The sequence below is a fragment of the Erithacus rubecula genome (assembly GCF_903797595.1).
Source record: "Erithacus rubecula genome assembly, chromosome: 4".
In the NCBI taxonomy this organism is placed as follows: domain Eukaryota; kingdom Metazoa; phylum Chordata; class Aves; order Passeriformes; family Muscicapidae; genus Erithacus; species Erithacus rubecula.
In genome coordinates, this window is record NC_136686.1 from 54965902 (window position 1) to 54991198 (window position 25297).

At 41.3% G+C, this 25297-nt stretch overlaps 1 protein-coding gene across 2 annotated transcripts in view; it reads right to left on the minus strand.

Annotated features, from left to right (window-relative positions):
• Positions 1 to 6810: 6810 nt before the first annotated feature.
• Positions 6811 to 25297, minus strand: part of SLC2A13 (solute carrier family 2 member 13) — a 139127-nt gene continuing 120640 nt past the window's right edge. The window contains exons 8-11 of one of the 2 annotated variants that reach the window (XM_079304599.1): positions 14533 to 14654; positions 14261 to 14413; positions 13010 to 13138; positions 6811 to 10366 (exon numbers count right to left, since the gene is read on the minus strand). In XM_079304599.1, the coding sequence (XP_079160725.1) occupies positions 10347 to 10366; positions 13010 to 13138; positions 14261 to 14413; positions 14533 to 14654 (424 nt within the window). In that variant the 3' untranslated portion in view covers positions 6811 to 10346. Of the gene's footprint in view, positions 13139 to 14260; positions 14414 to 14532; positions 14655 to 25297 lie in introns of both variants that reach the window. The other variant, XM_079304598.1, reaches the window with a different exon arrangement.

A 25297-nucleotide genomic window follows, 5' to 3' on the forward strand; every position in this document is an offset into this window, starting at 1 on the left:
TTCAGATTGTGCCACTGCAGCAGTGGCCCATGCAGGCTTGAATGCTGCTTTCTCAACAGTGCCTCACACCTGGTACACATCAGTACCAGTACCAGTACCAGTACCAGTACCAGTACCAGTACCAGTACCAGTACCAGTACCAGTACTGGTACCTGCCAGTCCTTGCAGTGGTGTGTGTCCAGCTGCCAGCCTCCCCCAGGGCTGGTGTGTCCCCAGGGCACTTGGCCTGCCAGCCTGCACTACACTGTGGCAGAGGCCAGAGAGTGGCACATTATAGCCAAAAGCTCCAGCACTCTATGCTTTAGACTGGAGGGGTCTTATTACCCCAGCAGATGTCAAATTGCCTCATGGCCAAAGAGTTCTTTGGTGTCTGGGTTAGAAAGGTGCTGGTGACCCAAATAAAGATGAACTTGTAGTGGAAGTTCTGCTCCTAATTTCTCTGCTGTTTACATTGTTGCTGGGACTTTTAAACCATGGTTAGTTTTATACTGTAAAAGCAAGCTACCCACATTCAGGTAGATACTCCAAATCTGCAGAGCTGGCCTCTGAGCAGACATATTCCCAGTCTGTGCCAATGAACCTGGGACAAAGAATGCACCTTGGAACACAGGTGGGAAAAGAGGGACAGTTGCACCATGTGGATATATGTGGGGGGGAGGGGTGGGTTCAAATGCTCTTTATTAAGTTATTGCTCATATTTATCATTGTTTAAAGCCTCTCAGTGGGTATCACTTACTTTCACTTCAGCCACTGATATAGAAGCTCTCACAATCTGTCCAATTCCAGCCAGGTTTCAGCCTGATCTGCACTGAAATTCCACTGCTCTGTGCCAGAAACTCACTGTCTGACTGGCTGTACATAAGAGCTGTGTACATGTCTTTAATGTAATAATTCACCCCTTGGGATATCATTCACTGTAGATTATCATGTTTAAAAGCCTTAGAATGAGAGTATATAAATTCAAATTAGATTCCCATTTTTATCTATAATTGGAAAGCAATCAGAAAAAAGAAAGCTATCTTTGTAGTGGTTTGTGTGCTGGCAATGATGATAAATATGGCTGTGTGCTCTTTTTAGTGACTAGAGAAGTATTTTAAAGTATTTACATTACTATAGCATTAAAAGAGACTCATGATTTCTCCTTAGCTCAGCCTGCCCCTCTGCTCAGGTGCTTTCTTTACCCTGATGTTTTTTGTGACTTCAGGGAAGAGCTGAGTTTGGTTTAGTAGGAAGTAGTAGCCTCAAACTGTGCTTTCTTCAGCTGGTAATTCAGCAGCTGATGCTATTAATCCATCAATATTTGTAGCCTATAGTAATGATTGTCATCTCACTAACTGCATTCAGGCACCACCAGCTTTCTCTGAGCTTAGCTTAGGCAGAGGCACTCCTTTCTCATCCATGCCATTCTTCCTGGCAGCATGCTGAGCCTCAGGTAGGCCATGGAAATACACATTTTCAAGTGTTTGGTAAGCATCAATTATAAGTAGGGTTTTTTTGAGAAAAAGGACAGAAGACTACCTGTAATTAACAAAAAAAACAGGAGCATTTATCAGTGGCAGTCAAATCAGTGGCTTCTAAACGCAGATTGAAAGACTCTCACTGAAAATACTACTGTAAACTTCAGTCAAAATCAGTTTTAATATGCAGCTTGTAACTTTATTTCCCTCTAAAATCAGCTCTAATTACAATCCTGCAAGGTAAGGTTTTCTGGGCAAGCACCCAAAGAGGTTTGGTCATTAAAGGGCATTTTATTGCTGCATGTTCTGCCAAGAACCTCCACAAAATTAGTAGAAATTCTTATTTTATTTTATTGAAGGATTATCATTATAGGAAATGAGAGTCTTAAGTCTTCATACAAGTAATTATTTATCTGGTAGAAACTGTGAGTTGGCTTTCTAAGTGTTTTAGCAGGTAGCAGATTGAGGGAGGAGAAGGTTTCCTGGAAAAAATATTTAACTCTCTGCATCCAGTGTCCTCAAGAAAGACAATAACCTTTCTGCAATGCTTCTTCAGCCTCTTCTCCCTGACAGCCTCTGTCAGAGGTGACCATCCCAGTCACCCAAATCAGAGCTTGATTCTCCAGGGCTGCTGATGTGGAACTCCAGCCACATCTCCTGACTCTCTGAGCTGGATTCTGAACGTTTGCCCCATCTCCAGCCATGCTGCAGTGACTCCACACCCTGATGGTGCTTCTCCAGGGGCCCTCTGGATGTGCAAAGCAAGAGGAGCTCATGGTGAGCTCTCACACAGCACACGGTGCTGATACACCAGCTCTGTGAGAGGTGATGGGGAACCTGGGCCAAGCACAGCGGGGTGGAGAGTGTGAGTCCAGATAAGACAGGAGGATGAAAGAGGCCTGTTGAGTTATTTAACAGAGCTGAGAGGAAACATGTCCAAATCAACCATTTGTGCCTGTTTGCAGAGAGAGTGCTGTGATTTACTGCCCGTGTGTCACACTCAGCACATGGGTGCTGGCCTGGCCCAAGGACCCAGAGCTGTGACTGATTACAGGACAAACCAATATCTCTTATTGCAAAAGATTTACTTAATTTCCTGGGCTGGAGTCATGACTGAGAAACAGGAGGTCTGTAAGGAGCTTTGCTCTCCAGAGAAGCTACACTCCATGCAAACGAGTGAATTTTTGAACCCCAAATCAGCTGAAGTTGGCAGGGATCTCCAGGCTTGCCCAGTGCAAGCCCCTCTCATAGCAGGGCCAGCTGGAGCAGAGTGCTTTGGGCCATAGCTGCTACCACCAGACTCCTGGCCTGGGGCTGGGGGAATAAGCCCTGCCAGGCAGGGGAGCACAGGGCAGCTCTGCCAGCTCACAGCAGCTGCTGCCTGAGCTTCCTCCCTGTGCTGAGAGCAAGGCAGGGGCCTGGGCTGGAGGAAGGGGCACTGTGGGTGTATGGGAGGGAGGCTGCTGCTGCTGCTGCCCTGCCCTGCTTCTCCTCCTCAGAGCACAACTCCTGCCTCTCTTCTCTCTCCTCACTCACATTTCTGTGCAGTAATGAAGAGCAGCACTGTTTCACCCCAACACCAGCTCGTTCCTGAGTGCACAGACAGAGCCTCCTCCAGGAGCCCTGCAGCCCTGGGCTGCACTAACTACAGGCACCCATCACTCTCCCACCAGGGACTGTGGGGGTCCCAATGCCCCCAAGTGTATCCCTGTGAATTCCACCAGCCACAAGGAAACTTGAGATATAGAGAGAATACAAAAGCTGTCTCATCTGCTACCAGGCTAGTGGGGGTGGCAGGTAGATTTCACCCAGCTTACAAAAACTTAGGCTGCTCTTGACTTTTTTCCCTCCATTTCTAGCAGTGGGGACACCAGGCCCAGCTTAGCTCCAGAGCTACATGGGACACCTGCCTGTCCCTCAGCCTCCTCAGCCAACCTGCAGGTTATGGGTACCTCAAACACCAGGGAGAGCACAGGAGAAGCTACATGAGACTGACTGACTGACTGCAGCCACATCTTGTGACAAACCAGTGACAGGGCTCACAGACTGATCAGACATCCTGGACAGTGAAGGAGTCACTGGGAGCAGTCAGACAGTTTTGATGCCATCTCACCATAAATATATTAAACCAGTGCCAATTTCATGGCAATGCTTATTCCAAGGCACCACTTCCAGTGGGGACGTGGCCATCTGCTGCAGGCCACAAGCGCCACTTTAGGGATGGAGAAGTCATCTGGCACTCACAGGACAGCTCCTTATGGGACTGCCAGCAGCCTCCCCTTTGCAACTACAGCGATGCTGAGTGACCCTGAGCAAAGGCTTCAGGCAGAAAATCTGTGTGTGGGATTTGGTGACAGCTGATGGGGATGCGGGGTCTCACCAGCCTCAGCTGTGGAAATGGTTTTGAGAAGGAATGCTGCGGGGCTGGGAAGGCTGAAAATGCCACATGTTAAGGAGAAGGGCAGGATGTGCCAGCAGAGCAGGGCTTGGCTCACCCTGTTCCTGTGCCTCACCATGCACAAACTGCTGGATGCAGCTGGGAACAGAGAGCTGGCCATGGAAATTGACACTAATTATCTCTATATATGCAGTTTTGATAGATTAGGCAATTAACAAAGTGCACTGCAGCACTCAAGAAGTGTTAAAAAAATAATTAAAAACTGAAGACTAAGCCTATGAATCTGAGTCCTGGGGAAAAAAAAAAAAAACCCTCTATTTTTCAGAGAGAGATTTAGATTTTGAATCAGCTGCATCCTCCGCTCAGTGCTGCCTTCTGCCTTTGCCCCTCTCTACCCAGGACAACTTGTCACTGTCCCCTGACATCATGCAGTGTGTGCCAGAGATTCTATACCCACACTCACTCTTCACTAACCATCCTCCATTCTTTGTGCCCTATTTCCTTCCCCAGCCTCTGCTCAGGATTTGCTTTGTGTTTCTTCTGCTCATGTTGCCGTGGCAACCCGATCCAGTCTCAGTTCCACACATCACTTTGATTATGGAGTTTAGCTCATCCAGCCCCCTCTGCCCTCAAGCTGCTCACCTATCTCAAACTGCCTCCCTGATGGACCCCAAACTCACACTGTTCCTTCAGGCATGCACCTTCCCCACCTCTCCAGCCCCCTTTCTCCACCTTTAATGGTAGGTAACCCTTTCCAATGGGGATGGACAAGTGATTCACTGCTTTTGTGAAGGTGGGGAGCCTTTGTTTTCCCTTGTCACACCTGAGTCCCCTCAAGGGATGTGCTCCCTTGGCACCACTGCACTGTAGCTTCTATTCTCTTTACACTGTGCACAACTTCTGCATCTTTGTAAGGCTCTTCTGATCTTCTGAAGCGTGATCCACAGAACAGGGCTGATTTGGAAGCCTTTAATTTCTCTGCCCCTTTCTATCTGCAATAAAAAGCACCAAAATCCCCCCCCATGTGGTGCTGGTGTTATTGTGTTACAAGACTGTGGGTAGGTCATTCTGGATGTGTGCTCCTCTTTCTTCCTTCACACAATATATCTTACTGCTCCGTGTATGACCCCCTGCTTCTCTGTTTGGCATTAAGGATTCTATCTGAGATAGATTTAATGGGTATCACAGCACCCAAAATCACAGTGTGCTAGCTAAGGCAAAGGTTTCACAAATCAGAAAAACATATGGATCTTTGTATCCTCCTGAAACCCAGATCCCAATATCTCCTATAAAAATATCCAACCAAATTAAACTCACATAACTCTCCAGATTTTTCTGTCAAAATCAAGATGCAGAAAATATTCCTGACAGTTCTGCAGTTAATTCTCAAAAGGCAAAAGCTTTCCAAACTTCAGGTCTACACAGAGCTTCTAAATCACACACACACATGCAGGTACTGGGTAGGTAACACACACTAAACAAGAAAGTGAAAACCTGCCCTGGAGACCAGCTAACAAACAGCCCCAGGGTGAGACTGTGGAACTGCTGATGGCAAATGTGTGTGACTGGTTCCCAGAGTTCAGCTGGTTGCTTGGTGGGCTGAATGTGTTAGACTGTCCATCAGGAGAGGAGCTGAGATGCCATTCATTTTGGGTCAAGTGGAAGGGAAACTGCAGCAGTTGAAGTGCCTGAATATGTTTGTGCAGGGAGCTCTGTGTGAGTGAGGGGAACCTGGAGGGACACCAGCTCAGGGGACAATTGGCAGCAGGTCTCTTCTACCAGCCCAGAGCAACTCAGCAGATGACACTAAGATTAGAGAAAAAGGACTTTTTTTAAGCTTACCTTTAAGTTTCCCACTTACTTCCCACAAACTGTAGGAGTCTTGAAAGAAGCACTTTGCACCTTGCACAAATCAAAAGCCACACAGCACTGCATGGGTGACTTTAGTTCAGATGGAGCAACACCCAGCCCTGATCCTGAGAATGCTCACAAAGATTTTGAGCAACTACTGTAACTGCCTGCAGTTCAGTTCTGCAGAAGGGAGAATGCATTTGGCAAAAATCAATCCATCAGTAGTTGCTTTGTAATAGTATCTGAAACAGAGAGAAATGGCAGAAGGCAAAAAAATGTAGTGTTTTAACAGCAGAGCCACAAGATTTTCATTATCCCACAAAGAGGCCATGTAGTTTTGGTGACAAGTAATATGAACTGCAGTCACTCATCACCTTTATAAACACCATCATCCAGAAACCTAGAAACAGGAGCTGCCAGTGTACAATGATGAGCTGCCTGGCTCCTCTCTTGGAGATATGCATGGCCACAGATACAGGATTGCCAACATCTCCCACTGTCAGCTTCTCCCCACTGGCTGTGACCTCTCTGCACCCTGGACCAAAAGGCTACAGCTCTGGATCTCACCAGGATTCAACTGTGGTACCTGTGGTGGGTGGATGTAACAGAACAATTTCCATTTGTTCTCGTGGGTGCAATTCCTCTGTTGCACTGGGGAGCACAGCTGGGGCACCCCAGCACAGCACAGTCATGGTCATGCTGCTTTTTTAGCCACTGAAGTGATTCCATTTTCTTAATAAAACACACAGAATTAGGAGAGTTCCCCATTAGAAAACAGAACCTTCTGCCTTTTTCCCAGTCCATAATCAAGTGGGATGGTGTAAATTGCTGTAAGGAAACCAGTCTGTTTGGGCAGAGGACATTGCAAACCCATGGTGGGACATTGGGACAGCTCTCCATAGCTGCATTCAGCTCTTCAAACAAATCCTCCAGAAAGGAAGGGACACTTACCTGGTGTCACAGAACCATTCTCTGATTTGAAAAACATTATATAAAGATAATATTCAAAGCATCCTTACCCTTCCCTTATTTTGCTCATTTTGCTGAGCAATGCGAAGCTCCCACTCTAAAAAGTGACCCAAACAAATGAAACCTTGAGAAAAATTCTGTAATTAAGTATCTCACCTTTTATTTTGTTCATTTACACTTCTGGCACTGACAATTCTTTGAAGATATTTATTTTTATGTAAAGAACAAACTTCATTAAAGCAATCATAAGTCAATTAAATAATTTTACATCACTTAAGTTTCAGAAAATGTACAACACTTTCATACATTATAGGCTTGACCGGTTGGAAATGGAAATGGCACATGTTTGACATGGTTAAGAAATGACTTGGACAGCCCAGCAAACAGTTTTGCTAAAACCTGTTTTGTACTGAATACCATAACCTGTGCCCAGGGATTACAGTGTGCCTGATGGCACCACGTGCACATTATTCAGCATGGAATTATTACTATCACCTTGGTCCCCAAAAACATCTCAAATATTCTACATGGCATTTGTCACACAGAGACCCAGTTAACATTTTTAAAGAGGAGTGAGATTGGAGAGCAATGGAGAGCAGAGATGTGGCTCGTGCCACCTCCCAGCGGCGTCCCGGACCAGCAGGACGTGAGCGCACGGGGAATGTCGAGCCATGAACGATACTGGCAGCTGCAGGGGACTGCTGGAGCACAGGGACCAAACACACAGCACTGGGCAGGGCCAGCACTGGGAAACCAGCTCTTCACACCTGCTGGGCATCCAGGAAGTTTCTCCTGCAGAAGTCACCATGATGGTCATACATTCAGTCCTCTCCAAAGTCTGTGTCATGTTTAAGGCAGCAAGAGAAATTTGCCTTTATTTTAACACTTCAGAAACAGATGGTTCCTTTAGAAATAGGTGGACAATATTCATAATTCATCAGTATGCTCCTTATTTATATAAATGTGATGAAAGGCCAAAGCAAATTATGACAAAATTTTTCTCAACAAAATCAAGGAGTGTAACTGAACTGGAGTTGAAGCTTTAAAATTACATGTGCCAGATCATTCACATGTAACATACTGTATAGGGACAATGTGAAAAAGCAGGGATTTAGATGAAGTCTGTATTCTTGAGGCCTGACTCTTGTCAAACTTCCCCTGGCATGAGTGAGCTCTACTGAAGCCAATGAGTGAGCATCTCTGATGAGAGGTGTAAGGTTAAAAACATGCCTCTGGTTCACACTATAACAGGTCATTGTGGCTAAAGTATATTCTCATATACAGAACTCTGCAACACTATTAACACCCATTTACAAAACACTACAGTGATGGTTATTGGCACATAAAAAACTCCTTCTCTATATGAAAACATACACAAAATAGATAAGAACTGCCTTTTTTTTTTTTCCAGACTTTTAAAATCTATATATAGTTGCCTTTGAGGAATTTTAACCCCCAGTATCACAAACAACAATATTTCTTTAACAATGTTCACCTAGAATTTTACTGTGCTGACATTTGTAACACTGCCACAATCTAGACCACTTGTGGATTATGCTTAACTGTACTGTACACAAGGTGATGAAGATTGATAGAAAACCACTAAGATTTTTGCACGAAAGTATGACTTGTTAAAATCCAGAGAACAATTGAGTCACTTTATAGGCAGCAGCTACATGTAAGCTGTAAATGTTACCCGCAATAAAAACACATTTTGCCATAAAGCACATATTGTGGCATTATCTGCTTCTGGCCTGGTACACAAAGCTTGATTTTCTTCCCAATGCAGAGGAATGGGTTTGGTTAGCTTGATTCTCTCAGAAAAAAAGTGCACACATATCTTAGTCTTTAAAGTGCTTTGCAGAATCATCTCTTCTACCTTGACCTCTACCCCAAGATCATTCTCTGCTGTAAAGATTCTGCCTCTTCTGCAGCAGTGATGTTCAGCCAACAAAGCCCCTTGCACAAATAAAATTTCAAGATGACCAGGTTAGAAGAACATCAACAAGAAGTAGAAGGCTGGGTAAAAAGTGGAGAAGTACAGGGTCTGTCTTTTCCTTGCCCACTGGATGCCTTGGGACTGCACCAATACTCCCACAGCCTAAGATAAGACCCTTTCCATGGCAGCCCCTGAAGGTCAAAACTTTTCCCCACTGCTCAGCCCAAGTGACTGCAAAAGGTAAAAGAGATTTCACCAAGGAAAAACGTTCTAGCTTTGCTGCCATGTCCTCACCTTCACACAGGCGCAGGAGAGCTATACAAGAGTGCTTCTTCCCCTACAGCCCCTCCATTCCTACCCACAGGACCAAGCAAGTCCCTCACCCCATCACCCTCATCCACAAGGGAGACCAGCCAGAGACTGCTCCTGCTGGCTACAACACCCATCTCTACTGAAACTTGACTTTGTGCTGCTTTTAATGCATCATTTCCTTCTTCTCCCTTCCCAACCCTAACTCCTACACGAGTGAAATGCAGCATTATCAATCCATGCAAAAATAAGTTATTATTGGAATCTTGGTCCTTTGTGATTGATCCTTTCTTGCCCCACAATTTCTGCCAGCATTGTCACTGCACCTCCCAAGGAAACATCTGCAAGAGTGGCCAATCCAAGGTTCCCACACAGCAATGCACCTCCAGCCCTGCAAATGACTCCCGGGCCTTGCTTGGACTCTATTTTCAAAACAGGTTTGGTTCTCTTGTTAAAAGATTATTTTGATCAACAAAGTGGTAAGAGGAAGAAAAAAGTTTCAAATTATCTCAAATTACTCAGCATGAAAAAACTACTACATGCAAATTAACATGAATTAAATTTAAAAATATTAAAAATGCATAATTGTTTCTTTTACAGTTGGTGTTAACTCACGACACCAAGACTCGGTAGATAATTTAGAATTAAAATATTTCAAATTGTTTGGTATAATCAACATGCCCAGCTCTATCAGCACTATTACTCTAGCACTGCTGATGCACAGAATACCTGAATTAAGTGTGCAATCCTTGTGAAGAAAAAATTTCACATATTCTGCAAAAAGCTTTCAATAAAAGAATATTGTGCTTAGACACATTATTTATGCTACTTCATAAATTAAAATCTTGTAATAAGAAATTATTGTTACACTGTATTTTTATTCTTCTATCTGGAATGTTATTAAGTCTACCTTTAGCAAAAATCTCTTAAAACTTAAAATACTCATAAATATAAAAAATATTTCCAAAATAGAAACATTTTTCATTTTCTTCATAAACTCTAAATGTTCACAGATTCTAAAAATAAAACCCTAACAGCCTAAGATTAATTTGAAGTATCTGATCTCATTTTTAATACACATGATGCTTGGTACTATGTTCAGTGTTTGTAAGGTATGGAATGCTGTCCTGGTGTGAAGAAACCCTAAAAGGAAGACTCAAAGCCCGCTCTCCATGGGCACAGAACAGGGTAGGACAACAAAGAAGCCAATGTGTTTTGTACCCTCATGGCCAGTAGCAGCGAGGAATAAAATGCATGTTTCAATTGCTGTGCCTTGTGAGAAAGGACAGGGGATACAAACCTTGAGAAAACCATTTTCAGTAAGACTGAACCTGTGGGAAAGGAGCCCAGTGCTGTAGGCGACCGAGCGCCCCTTTGGGAAGGTCCGTGAAACAAGGCTGGCAGAGGGACACGTCTTCTGCTGCTAAAATGCCCCAGCACTGCCTGCAAAACAAAGAGGCTGCTGACCCCAGGACAGTGACCTTTCCAGAGGCTTCACTTCAGTTACCCAACACCTGCAGCATTCCTCTCCCTGTGGACACGAGCGTGAGGTCAGTGCTGACACGGGGCTGGCGCCGGGTCCTGCCTCGCCCCTGCTCAGCAAAACACACCAAGGCGATGCCCACAGGTGTGAAGGTGAGTGTGGGCTCCTGCTTTTGGGGCCCTCAGAACCCCAAATCCCCATCCCCAGAAGCTAGTAAATACCCACTTAAACCTATCAACTGCCCAAGCACAGGTTGGCTGTTACACACCTATTCACACACTGCTCTAGGTAACAAAAATGCTCCCAATACGGGTCTTCAAACACAATTTTTGGTTTCAGAAAAAAGTTAATTTCTCCTTGAAACTATTTTGTTCTTCTCTGTGCCAAGTATCTCTTTTGCTTGTTTTAGGTACTGAACCTTCAGTGAAGACTTCAAAGAGGTGACAGCAGAATGCAAACATCCTGCAGAGGGGGCATTCATAGGGAGGTCTGAGGACCTCAGCATTTTCAACAGATAGATCTGGAGATCTCAGCATTTTCTACAGCTGGTACTTTCAAGCATTGAAATATTGTGCGCTTAAAAGGGAGGCAAGATGGAAGGCATGAGAATCCAGCCCTCTCACTGCACAGAAGATGTGCAAGGTCGAGCTGCTCTTTGCAAAGACTCATTTGAAATTCCCTTTGTCTACTAAGTTTTTCCCTTTTAGCCCCAGTCAAGTCACAGAAGGATTCCGTAAAATGTTTTCTTTCCAAAAATATTTCTCTGATTAACAAAAAAGAAAAAAAGAAAAGAAACCGAAATACATCCAATCCCTGAAGGTCAATAACTGGAGAATAAGAACTCCCCCCATAGAAGATAACATATTGTCAGACTTCTTTACAACAACAAAACTCCATGTTATCCAATAAAAATAATTTAGTAACAAATGTCCAGGCTTGGTTTTGATAGCAATCCAACATTAAAAGTATTTTTCAACCCAAGAAAAACCCACAAACCAAATCTATAAAAGCTAATGAACCTAATTACTTCTTTAATGGTTACAAAATGAGAAATAAATGCATTTTTTACCAAATAAAGGGGTGTCAGCCCACAGGCAGAGGAATTTTACCACATTCTTTCATGAAGCAAACATTTCAAAGATAAGAATTTGAATTGTTGATGCTTTCAAACTCGTATCTTTGAAGACTTAAAGCAGTAAGGACAGGAAACAGAAAAAAAAAATGTAATATTTTTATGTAGCTGCATAAAATTCAATTTGCGAAGGCAAGCAATCATGGCAGGTGAGTAAAATACCATTCATATTTTCATTACCATGTTAAAGGCAGCCAAGCTAGTTTTGTGCCTGACATTTTCTTGACAAGTTTGCAATGCTTCAGTAAGGCAATTAATGAGATGCAGGCTTCTTCCCATGGATAATATTTCTCTTTAGATCCAGCAAGACACCAATTGACTAAGGAAATTCGAAGAAAAATGTGCTGGGAGTCATTTGCTCTGCACATATGGAGATAAACTGAAGGCAATAATTATTCACAAGCAAAAGGCGCAGGAGGGATGACCACTGTGCATTTAGCAGCTCAAACCCTCTCCCCTCCTTCTCTTTCTTTCAGCTAATGGTACTTTTGTGTTCAAAAGTAGGCACAAACCAGTATGTTCAAATGCTAGAAAGGAAAACAAATAGAATTTTTTTTTAACTGAAGCCTCTATGTTGTACCTACAATATACACCAGTACATTTGTACGTGCAGCCATGTACTGAGCTCTGTTTTCCTGCTGTCAGTAATTAATTCTGCCAGCTTTTCTCACAAACATAAACTCCCAACTGCAGCATGTGCTCAGGAGCAGCAGTGGGTGGATAACCTGGTGTAGCACAGGCACACATCACCCTAGTGAACTCCCATCCAGGTGAGTATGGCTCTCTGCTTGCTATCTGAAATAAATAATGGAAATTCTCTTCGGGTAAATTTGGGGGATATCCCTCTGATAGATACAGCAGGTATTTTCCTGATCAGTTAAACCTTTTCAATGGTTACTGTTACAGCAGCTTATGCATTCATCCTTTGTTATACTGCACAGCAGAGCTTCTTCCTTGGCTCCTATGGGATGGGGATCTGGCAGCTGTCAGCTGCTTTCTCATCAGCCACTCGATTATTTTAGGTTTTTTCAGTATTGGAGATAAGGACAGCCCCTGACCATCTAGGATAGCCTTCTGTATTCATCTGGTACAGTGCACCCTACTAAATATCTGGGGATGGAGCAGTGACACACACACTTGCTAAAGTCACATAACTGTGGAATTCAATCTCTTTTGGAAGCCATTGCTTTTAGTTATCAAGAAAACGTTAGCATATTGAATTTCCTCCCAAATGGAGCATTTTTGAACGTGAAGGCATTTTTAAATACATAGTAGAAAGGAGAACCAGACCAGAAGCAGGGCAGTGAGGTCATCAGAGAGCTGCTTTTCCCCCAGAAGGCTTTTAAATGATTAAATACATCAGCAGCTGAAAATTATTCCACATCAGAAGCATCATTGTCAGAAAGATGGTAATTACTTCCCTTCACCCGAATATACTCGATGTACCTCCCTTCATCAGAATCTGACATACCACATGTACATAGCCTGTTTTCAAACAAAGATTCAATTTCCTCCAGTTTTTTCCCTTTAGTCTCAGGAAGGCAGCCGTAGATGAAAACCAGTCCCAAGGCAGCAAACCCTGCGTAGAGGAAGAAGGCTCCTGCAATGTAAAACCAGGTCACAGTCAGTCACAGAGGCTCCCATCCCTCCTCTGTGCAGGGCAGAGGGAGTGACAGAAGCAGCAGGCTGTGGCTTCAAAGCAGAGTGTAAAAGCAAAGACTGGAGTGGCAGGGTTACAACACTGAGCTGTGGGGCTGTGGGTGTAGGAGGACTCTTTATTGCCCCATTGCTCAGCAAAGTAAATTGACAAAGCCAATTCCAATTCACGTGAAAGACAACACACATGCTTTCTGGGTAAGTCACTCTGCTCTTAAAATAAACAGCAATTAGACAATCACATGCCCAAATTAAAAAAAGGAAAGGCAGATGTGAAAGGAAAGAGCTTTCCTGGTTTGCCTTGACAGTGAAGGACACGTTAAGACAAGTCCTCAAAATTAAAATCTCCAGCAAAAGAAATGAGTCAGGATTAAAATAATGTTTGTGACTTTTACATCTAATTATTATTTAAAAGTGGTGACAATTAATACTGAAAAAGAGCCTGTTCCTGCCCACAATCCACCATACCTAGAGGGGCAGAGCAGGTATCAAAGGACAACAAACATTTACCTAGTGTTGCTACACTGATGGCTCAAAGGAATAACAAGTAGAGCTGAAAGGCTCTGCACTAGTAAGGATGTGAAGGTCACATCAACTCCCTGGCAGATTAATGTGATTTAAATGACTTGTACTGGAGTGGCTGAGCAGTAACCTGATAAACACTCCACAGGCTCCCACAGACAGCACTTTATCAACAGCTGTATTTCTGCAAGTACCATCTGATACTGGCCCTGGATGTCACCTCAAACTGGAAAACTGCAGATGCTGTCACCTGAAGTGGGAATCATAATTATTTCACTAAAACAAAAATGTTTTTTCCAGCTCCTCTGTTTTAATCAAATGTCTAGGTTCTCAGTTAAGGGCAAAAATAAATGTTTCTTATGAAATCCAGACCAAACTCTATGATCCAAGCAGGTTGTATCAGATCTCTAGCCTTACAAAATCACAGTGGGTTGAGAACACTGTTCTGACACTTCATAGCAAAACCAGTGGAGGGACCCAGAATCCAGAGAAAATCTCTGTGCCAGTGGCAGTACTGCACATAGAGACAGGTACTGTTACTCACCATAGTATGTCAGGTATTCAGCTGTATGCAGAAATGTCAGTGACACGAGCACATTGAAAACCCAGTTGACTCCAGAAGAACATGCATTTCCTGTACTTCTAGCCCAAAGTGGATAAATTTCAGAATTGACAGTCCAGGGCATAGGACCCATCCCTAAGAATTAGGAATGAAAGGATCAATCTCACTTTAATGGCTGGACTCAAAAGTAAATTTAACATGTAGTTTCACTATTCGACATTTTAAACTTATATATGAGAACAAGTATTTCTTACCAGGTGCAAAGAAAACCAAATACAAAATAAGGCCCAGAAGTGCTGTCCAAGAGTATGGAGTGGGGCAGAAATTGTACGCCCAAAATAAATCTTCCTTTTTGAATACGGTTTCATTTGAACACCTGAAAATCAACAAAACTCCTTTTTATTAACGAATTTTCAAGGCAACAGTTGACATTGCAATATAAACATGGCAAGTAATGTCTTAATAAAGGCTGGCCAATGTACAAGTAAGATAAAAAAAATTAATCCCTGTAAATTTATCAAGTTATTTGAGCAAAGTTCTACATTCAGAAATGTGTTTTTTTCTCAAGCCTGGTCTTAGGAAGAATAATCAGCAGAACATTCCTGAATTTAAGTACTTGCCTTGTATTTACAGACCTTTTCCAAGCAACCTGTCTTTACTACACAAGTGGTGATACCAAAGCCAACAAGACCAATTCACAGGAATATCACACAGTGCAAAACCAGCTGCAGCAGCAGGACTTTGAGCTAAAGATGATGTACACAAGGATTTAAAGTCAGATGGAGGTTAGTCCTTACACCACTGCTGAACCAACTACATGCAGCACACTTCAGGTGTAATCAGCAATGTCTACTGAGTGTGCCAATGAGAAGTGATGTTATGAACAAAAGAGGTGTTTATTTTCTTTCCTACACAGTGAAATAGTTTAGGAGAAGGTAGCACTTGTAATTAGCTACTGAAAGAAAATATGTCCCTATTCCAAGGACCAGGTGGGAATTCCATATTTCAAGGAACAGGTATATCTGACTGCCAACAATGTTATATTTTTTTAAGGCATTGAGGCAACTTTATTTTTTGTTGTAATTTTTTCTATATTAACATTTTTTAAAAGGAACAAGTCATATATGTAACTACTGAAACTTTTCAGCTGCCACCACATCCATTGCTAGAGATGAAAAACCCTATACTTTCAGGAGAAAAGACTTAAGCAGACACTATTCTTTCATATGCAAACAATGTTATTTACTTGCAAAGAAGAAATTCCAGAGAGCTGAACATCTGCCTGGGTTATGATTTTCAGATCATAAGATTATGTGAAGGATACAATCTTCTTGACAGTAGGGAAATCAGAATGAAGATGCCTGCAATGGGCAATAGGTGGGTAACAATTTGTGGATGGTGGAGTAACAGCCACCCTACAATGCTTCAGAGTTGAACAGCAATGTGCTTAGTTAGCACTGATGACCAAACCACCAGCACTCCTGGGGCAGAAATCTTCCCTATGTCATCACTGATGAAAGGACAACATTTGAATTGGCATATCATGGTGAAGTCCCAGACTCAATTTCAGGACAGCTGGAAATCCAAAGCTTCAAAATACTTATGAGATGTTAACCCTACAAATACTGGAAAAATGCACATCTGAAACCTTGGTAAAACCCTAATGCTTCCTTAATGGCAGTAACCTGTAAGATTTGCAGCTCCCCTTTGCACTTGAGCAGCACCTGATCCAGTGGAGAAATGCTGAGCCCTTAATTTGGGGTTGGCAATGCAGCCAGTGCCAGTGTACACCTTTCCACCCTTCCACACTCTGCCTTGCTGAGCTCCCCTGGAATGGCCATCTCTTCCAGGGCATTGATTAATCATCACTCTTGAGATGGAAAACACATAGAAAACACATCAGCTGAACATCCCTCTCAAAGACACATCCTTTGTGCCTGGATACAGACTGGCCCACTGCAAGAACACAGGAGTGCTCAGTTTCACACTGCTTTAACATCATCACTTTTGCTTCTTTTGCTGTTAAAGCAAATTTCATTTGCAGGTGTTTGTAATGAATACAAGCTGATGAGCACTTTAAAGCATCTTGCTGCTGAGATTAATTCCTCCATTCTGCCCAGCCAGATTGGCAGTTCTGCAGAGAGGGCCTCATGCTTTTTCTCAAACAAAACTGCAAAGACATGCTTGGTCTATTATCCTGCATCCATCTCCATGAGCACAAACCAACATGCTGATTCATGCAGACACAACTGCAGGCAGGTCAGCGTGTTTCCTTCCCCTAACATCTTTCCCCAGTTGTGTCCCACTTTTGACAGAGTGGAACACAAATGATACAAGGGAAAACCAGATGTCTCCAAAGTCTCCTGTGACTGAGGCCACTCATTTATTCTCCGCTGTCTGCTCCTAACAGAGAGAAAATTTTGTCACAAAAAAAGCAGATTCAGTGCAATGAAATGGGAAAAACAGCACTTGAAACTAGATTAAATATAAATTTGGCAATAATAAACTGTGCTTTGCTTATCCTTCAGTTGTAAACCAGCATGGTACACACAGTAAAAGCAAAGACATCTGCATTTGCTCGTATCTTGCAGTGCTGGGAATGTTAAAAAATAAAACTCCTTCAAGGCTGGAGATTGTTCAAGTTCCATTACTGTGCTAATACTACTACTATATCACTGTTCCTATAAGACCTATTATTTTACTGAAGAAACATATTTATAATTAGCATACAGTTTATTACCAGACAAAATTCTGAATTTTGTCCTGCATGAAGGGAGCATATATGATGGAAGCATCCCTTCATAAGCTGAAACACAGGAGAAAATAAAAGAATCATAGAATGATGTAATCTGAAAGGGACCTTAAGGATCATCAAGTTCCATCCCCACCTTCCATGGGCAGGGACTCCTTTCACTAGACCAGGTTACTCAGAGCCCTATCTAAACTGTCCCTGAACACCTCTAGGGATGGGGTATCCACAGTTTCTCTGGGCAGCCTGTTCCACAGCCTGTTAACACCCCTGCTGATGACCTGTATGTGGGAATGGAGTGCACCCTCAATAAATTTGCAGACACCACCAAGTTGGGTGGGAGTGCTGATCTGCTGGATTGCTCTGCAGAGGGACCTGGACAGACTTGAACAATGGGCTGAGGACAAAACTGCAGAAGTTTCAGTAAGGCCAAATGCTGGGTCCTTCACTTGTGTCCCAGCAACCCCATGCAGTGCTACAGGCTGGGGCAGGAGAGGCTCAAGAGCTGCTTAGCAGAAAGGGACTTGGATGTGCTGGCCAACAGTGGGCTCAGTATGAGCCAGCAAGTGCCCAGGTGGCCAAGAAGGCCAATGGCATCTGGGCCTGTATCAAGAATATTGTGGCCAGCAGGAGCAGGGCAGTGATCATCCCACTGAACTCAGCCCTGTACTGCACCTTGAATCCTGTTTCAGTCCTGGGATTGTCACTGTAAAGGGGACATCGAGGTGCTGAGCATGTCCAGCCAAGGCCAACAAGGCTCATGAATGGCTTAGGAAACAGATCTTATGAGTAATGACTGAGGAACTGGTTTGCTCAGTCTCAAGGAGAGGCAGGGGGCACCTCATCACTGTCTGCAACTAGCCAAAAAGAGATTGCAGTCAGAAAAGGGCTGGTCTCTTCAGCAGTGACTGAAGTGAGAGGACCAAAGGAAACAGCCTTAAGCCAGAATCCATCCTCTATCAGATATGGCCTGAAGCTCAAAAGAACTAAAGCTTTGTTTCCCAGCTCTCTAAATTACCTTCATGTGGCACATAAAAGAAGGTAAGAAACGAGCAGGTGTGGGAGCCTAAAATATTATAAAAAATAACAGGAGGATGAAACAGGATAAAACCATTTCCATGACATCAATGTAAATTTTCCTAATACTCGAGCCATTTTGGCTGTACAATAATTCTGAAGCACAACACTGAAAACCCCAGTGTGAGAAATGGCTGGGCAAGACATAGCAGAGGCACAAAACAGAGACAAATTTGATTTTCTTCTCAAATATACATTAATTTTTGCTTTGCTGTACAGTGACTGTCTAGCCCTAAAGATAGAGCTTTTGTGTGAATTATTTCATATTCACGTATATTTCATATATTTTTAATATGAAAGCTGCTGACTTCTCATTGTCTTTTAAGCCCTTCAGAAGCATCTTAAATGGATTTAGATCAAAAATCTTAAAAGGTCAAATTCAAATCAATTCAGGCAAAGGAAATTACTTCTGAATAAAAACACTAATGTGATCATCCATCTCTGTAAAATGCTTGTTAGAACAAGCATATTTAAAAACTACACATTCCACTCTGAGATAAACTTTGACAAATCAGGTGCTGAAGGAACTGAAAAATTTTATAGTTAATTCATAGTTTCACTAATCCCCCATTTCTTTATTCTAACACAAGTAAAACTACTTAAGGACTGCTGTTATGCCAGCCTTTTGTGCCTGGGTTATCAGGATGATGATAATAATCTACAATTTGCCAATTTAATTCTCGAGTGTAAATCTATTTGATTTACTAAAAATCACCTTCAAGGAGATTTTTAAAGTCTCCTGTGTAGAGTGCTGACTTTTAAATCATGGCAATGCACTGAACAATATAAATTTATGCCAAATTTATTGACTCATGTTTTTATTTGATGTCTGTCATGGAAATGACTGAAGAAAGAAGAGACAGAATTTAGAGTAGCTGCTGTTTGGATGGAGGACGGTTTTTGTGGATGATGCTTGGGAACAACTAAGATTATTTATTCACAAGCAATTACTAATCCTCTAGAAGAATCTAAATTTCAACATTTTGATTAGCTCTCATAAGTTCAAGCCCCTCTTCTTCTGCTAAAGATATTTAATTGTCTGAACAAACCCCCAACTACCTTAGAGGGCAGAATGTAGCAAGGTACTAATTTACTGTATAATGATTTAGTGGTATTCAGACGTGTAACTAAGGAGAACTTTGGAAACTGTTCTACCCTGTCCATCAAGTGGCCTCTCAAATACACCCATGCACAGCCAAAATAGTCACAACTAGCACAACCCATAGAAACCAATTAAATCATGAGATGTAGTTTCACTACAAATCAGCATATTCTGTTTTAAAGAAAAATCCTTGCTCCTTTTTTATACATGCAGTAAGATGCTGTCTGAAGCATCAAGAGAACTGTGACTCGACCTGAAGGCAAACAGATTTCTTTAAACCTGAATAATGTCTGAATCAAGAATTTCTAAGCTTTCTCACAGTTCCCTAGCTACTGTCTTCCACGCCTCAGAAGCTCCACACCTCTCTGGAGAAGTTTGCATTTATCACTTTGACTTTATAGTTTACACAGAGAAATAATTCATCCATTAAACCAGATGGTACCTAAAAATATGCAGATGAAGCTTCTTACATGAGATAACAGCAACTGAAAAACCAAAAAAAAAACCCAAACAAACAAACAAAAAACCCAAAAAAACCCACAAAAAACCAAAACCAACCAACCAAACGAAAAACCCCCAAAACCCTGACAATCAGAAAAGAAAAAAAGATGTAGCCTTGAAAGGCTGCATTCCATAAACCTTCATGGGATTCAGCTACACATTGCTTAACCTTCATTGCATAAAATACAAAGTTTTGGGACACTTATTGAAGCCTTTTGCTGTAACTGGCAAACAGTTTCTAAAATACTAGCATCTGTTTCAAAAACCTGAAAAAATAATTCACAGCAAAGGAAGCAAATTGCACTTCAGCAGATGACTGGTGCATCTGCATATGATGGAAAAAGTCTTTATCACATTACAGCATCTATCCATTATAAATACAGACTTGATGATCTCAAGAGCCTTTTCCAATCTAAATGATTCCATGATTCTCAGTCTTGTCAGAACACATACCTGCAAGAGACTTAGCACACTGTTCTGATTTACCTCTGTCCTGGCTACCTGATCAGAGATGAACATAATTTTTAAATATTATTATTTATTTACCTAAGAAACATTAGGTTTGAATTCAAACACTTCCACAAGCTGAGAAATTTCAGCTGTGAAGTGCTGTCCAAGCTGTCAGCTACAATTTTTCACTCTGCTGTCACACCCCATGGGTTTCAAGCTTCATTTTTCATATCTACCAGGAGGGGAGAGAGACAAATCTCTGCTACTGCCTGAACCCTGTCCAACAGAGTTCTCCATCATCTTTTTTGCACTCCTTACCTCAAGAAAGAGATTTAACCAGGAAAATGCAGAATAATGTTTACCCAATTAAAGCCCAACCATTTCAGACCTCACAGTAGCTGACAGTGCAGTCAAAAGCTGTGAGCAGAAATAAATATATATCAGTTTTTTGTTACAGGAGACACAATTACCTTGATTCCACTACACAGAGATTGACTTATTTTTCTTTCCAAGTTTTTTCCTATTCTTCCAAAGTATCAGATGGCCACAAAAAGTGTCAGGAAACATCTGATGTCTCTGTGCTCTACAGTGTCCTATCCTATTCCTAGTTCTCATCCTGACTGGACGCACTTGGTTTACCCCAGTACAAATTAGAATTGACTACTAATAATTAAATTGTATGATTTCATAATCATAAATAATTCAAATATTATATTTATAGCACAGGAACTTGTGAGAGGTCATAGAACTATGAAGCATAATCAACTGTTCACTTAACAAATACCTAGTAGTCATAAGTACAGAATTTTAATAGGCAGAACTCAAATTAAAAGCTGATCAAAATGCAAAAAGTTAATTAGTTTTGAGCATAAGCATCTTAGCTGACTGTCACTGTCCTTCATGCATTTCTGCCATTTCTGATTGGTTCAAGTACTTCAATCACTAGATAACAGGTCACAGTTTCAAAATATGGTATTTTGTGTTATTTTTCAATGTTGGACACCTTCAGGTACAAAATTAGCTGTTCAGCTGAGAGAAAACAAAAGAAGGAATATGCCTTCTTTCTTTCATTTTTTGGTGGAATGCTTCAAAAATGCTCCAACTTTCAATAAAGACATGAAGCAGATAACAAAAGAAAAAAAGAGGAATAGAAAGATCATAAATATTTTACAAAAATTAATTTTACAAAAAAATATCGTTATATCGTTTCTGGAAATGGATTTAAAAATACTTTGATATAGATATAGATATAGATATAGATATAGATATAGATATAGATATAGATATAGATATAGATATAGATATACATATAGATATAAACAAAGTTAGCATCTAATAAAATAACTTAAATAAAATCCTCAAATGCCTAAATATATTAATGCACAGCCTGAGTGCACAGGAGTAACACAGTTTAGGGCCTGAAGATGCAAAAATTAGCTATTCTCCAGTTAAGGAGGCATGGGAAAAGTGGGTTTGTTATGTATAGCCAGAAGACTACTTCAAGGATTATAACTGAAAAATTCCGTGATACCAACAGCAGTGATAATGACAAGATGGAGAATAAAATAACTGTGTATCCAACAAATAAACAAGAGCACAATCCAGTAATTATTTCTGGAGAGATTCTTCATAAAGCTGAGCAAATAGTTTAAGGATACCTTTTTTTTTTTTTTTTGGGGGGGGGGGTGTGGATAAATACAGTGATTTTAAAATACATATATATTCTGAGGAATTTTTTTCTCAAATTAAAGTATGACTCAGTAGCTTGATATGCTGATATTTAGTGGCAGAAAATATTTCTCAAAAACATCAGAGAAAGGTTAACTAGGATTTGACATCATACAAGGTTAAAGTTATAGCAAGGTAAAGCTAAAGGTGAAGCAAAGCTCACAGCTGTGAAGTGGTTTCAGGAGAAGACACAAGAATATATTTTTGCAACTTGAAACATAATTCTGTGTACTTACAAGCTAAAGAAGTCTATGAAAAAGCAATAATAAAAGAGTGAACCATTTCAGGTAAGGCTCAGAAGGCAACAGCAGGCAATCTAAGATTTCTGCCCTTTTTCCCCTGTCAAGGACATACTCCAATGGTTTGCAAAAAACTTACATCTGTGTACTTTAAAGATTGAGACCTTCAGTACATTTTCCTGCTTTTTCATATGTAGAGTAAGTTAATTCAAAAAATTAAAAATGACCACAGCATGTTTCACAATCACTAAACTGTCTGACAATTCTTACTGACATCAGATGGAGTGGAAAAAACTCCACGATGTGGTAGAGGGAAAGACCTGCAATTTGGGTGCTACAACACTTGTATACTCATGTATTCATGTAAGGTCAGGATGGAGATGTGATGTGTGTGGAGGGGCTGTGGCTCAGTGATGTGACTTGCACACAGAGTGGCCAGTGGGACACATGAGAATTCCTGCTCCCAGCACCTTGGTGGCTGCTACAAAAGCTCCACTTAATCGTGCTCACTGCAATCAAGCACAAACTGAAAAGAAACATCTCATGCCACAGTAAGAGCACAGGCACATGGCAAACCCTTGAGAAAAACGACATCTGGGAATATTTAACTGCTTGTGAAGTAGATGCCATTCTGCAAATTTAAAATACAAGCACAAAGCTGTCTCTGCATGACAAGCAGCAAAAAGATATCACAGAGACATTCTGGAAACAGAATGAGCTATTATTTCCCTCCTGACAGCCATCATGGTTGAGAAAGGCTTGTGGACTCCCTGTGACCCCAGAATGTGCTTTAAAGATTGTTTAGTGGCTTTTCTGTGGTTATACAGAAATAGTTCCCTTTTGGAACAATCAGTTCATCAGTGAGCATGCACATCCAGTCTGGCTTCATCCAGTCATTGCCAGCTTCCCCTACTTCTCTGAAAGGAGGGAGAGTGCTCATTAATGATTTGGCCATTTCTTCTGAAAGACAAACCTTCAGGGAATTTCAGAGATGAGCACTAACTGGAAAGTGTCTATCAGTACCCTTGGGGGCTGCTGGAGCTAACTAGTGCTGCCCGAGGCTTTCTAGCAGAAAACTGAGATTCAGTCACTCCATATTCCTGCCTACAGGCAGGCAGGCTTCATTCTGTTAGAGCTCCTTCAGGACAAAAACACTTATAAATGTAGGAGATTCAAGTATTTTTTGTTAAAGACAGGCTGGCATTGAACATCCATGATGGGCTAGCTCAGTAAGCTCTCACTTGTGTGCAGACCCCTCACTGTACCTCAGTGCTCCTGGTCTTCCCCTGAACTGCAGCTGTTCTGCTGCTCCTGGGGTTTTTGGTGGAAGTTCTGGATCATGCCTGCTCTGACATGATTGATGGACCACCAGACTGCAATCAAACTACTGACAGAACAGGAGAACTTCCAGCTTTGCTTTCCAGATTTAAAAGTATTTAGTCTCTCTGATTGCAGCATTGACACTCAATAATAAAATTACTGAAACAAATTGGTCTGAAGATTATGATGACAAATGCAGTACCTGGGACTTTCATGCAGATTTACCATAAAATAAATACACACCTGATGCTTAACCTCATTTGTTTTTTCACCTGAATTTACATTTCATTTTCCTAAAAATTATAATTCCAAAGTTCTTTTGATTATAACAGAAATATCCACCAGCTGTCTAATCACTGCAGAAATATCAGTTCTCCCAGGAGATGCCTCTTTTGTATGCTATATAAAGACAGATTGCTCCAATGAATAGTGGTGGGAAGGACTGAGTGTAGGGCTCAATAATAATAAGTATAAATATTTTAATATTAGCTGAAGAAATATTAACAGAACAGCATGCAAGAACTGTTGGCATGGCATATGAAAGTCTATTCTCTAAAACACAGGCAAAGAACAGCTGCAAAGTAACAAAAAGGAACATTTTCTATTCCATTAGTCAAGGAATGAAAAGACAGCTCAAGGTCACAATTTCAGACATCTGAAGTTGATTTAAACAAATTCCATCCAGACTTCCTATTCTTACTTTATTGATGCTTGTACTGGTCACCATGTGCCAGTGGTAGTGTCAAAGGAATGTTACCATGTCAAAAGCATCCCTTGAGTTACAACTGTCAAAAGCATTTTCAAGACTGTGGTAATTAAAGACTAAAGAAATCAAGGAGGTTGTTGTAATTCTGTATCAAGGTAACTCAGTAAAATTATTCACTGGAAGATAATTCTCCAAATGAAATAGGTTCTATATAACAGCCTTTTTTTTCTGAATGCTTCCAAACAGTTTAGAAAACAACCAAGAAAAAAAAATGTATTGCTTTTAACTACCCCAAAGTTTTAGACATACAGAGGTACCTTAAAAACTGTACTTTAATGTTGAAACCTGGTATGTGAAGCTACTGAGGAATGGCAGGATTTGATAGTTTAATTTAGAAAAACAAAGCAAATCCCACCTAAACCCCAAACTCAAACCACAAGTGGGATGTGGTGACACAATTCCATCACAACCTGGGCTCTGGGGCTGCAGGCACACTGCTGAGGCTTTACAGATAGTTTATTGCTTATTCCAGGCAGCAGACCCTGTGTTGCCAGCCAAACCAGCACTGTGCAGAAACAATTTTCCATAGCACTGTTAATACCTTAAAACCTCAGCTAACCACATATTTCAAAGGAATTGAAGAGAGAATAAAGTATCAATCCTTTGGAAATTTTTACTGAAACAAAAGGAGGGGGGAACTTTCTAGATTTGCTAATCTTGTTGAATCTGAGACAAAAAAAAACACATAAGGATAAGGAGTTTAAAATAGAGATCAATATTACATGCATTAGCATGCTTTTTAGCACTTCCCTGCTCTATTTAATTTCCAGTTATTGACATATTTCAATAGTTCTAACAGTAACATTTTGACCACCATAACCTTCCATCTAAGTACTGAACTGTGACATTTGCTTTCTGTAACAGCAATTTAGACACAAATACTACATTTTAAGTACTGACAGCAACTGTTTGCCATCACAATTGAAATCTAACCAGACAATACTTCAGATCTTGCATTTGTTGTTTTAAACAGATGATGGAACAGCATTTTTTAAACAGAGCTTTTTCCTGATTCCAGTAGGTGGCAATAGCTCTGCCCTAAAAAGCTCAGAGAAACCTGTTTCAGAAGGGGAATGAAGCATTGCAT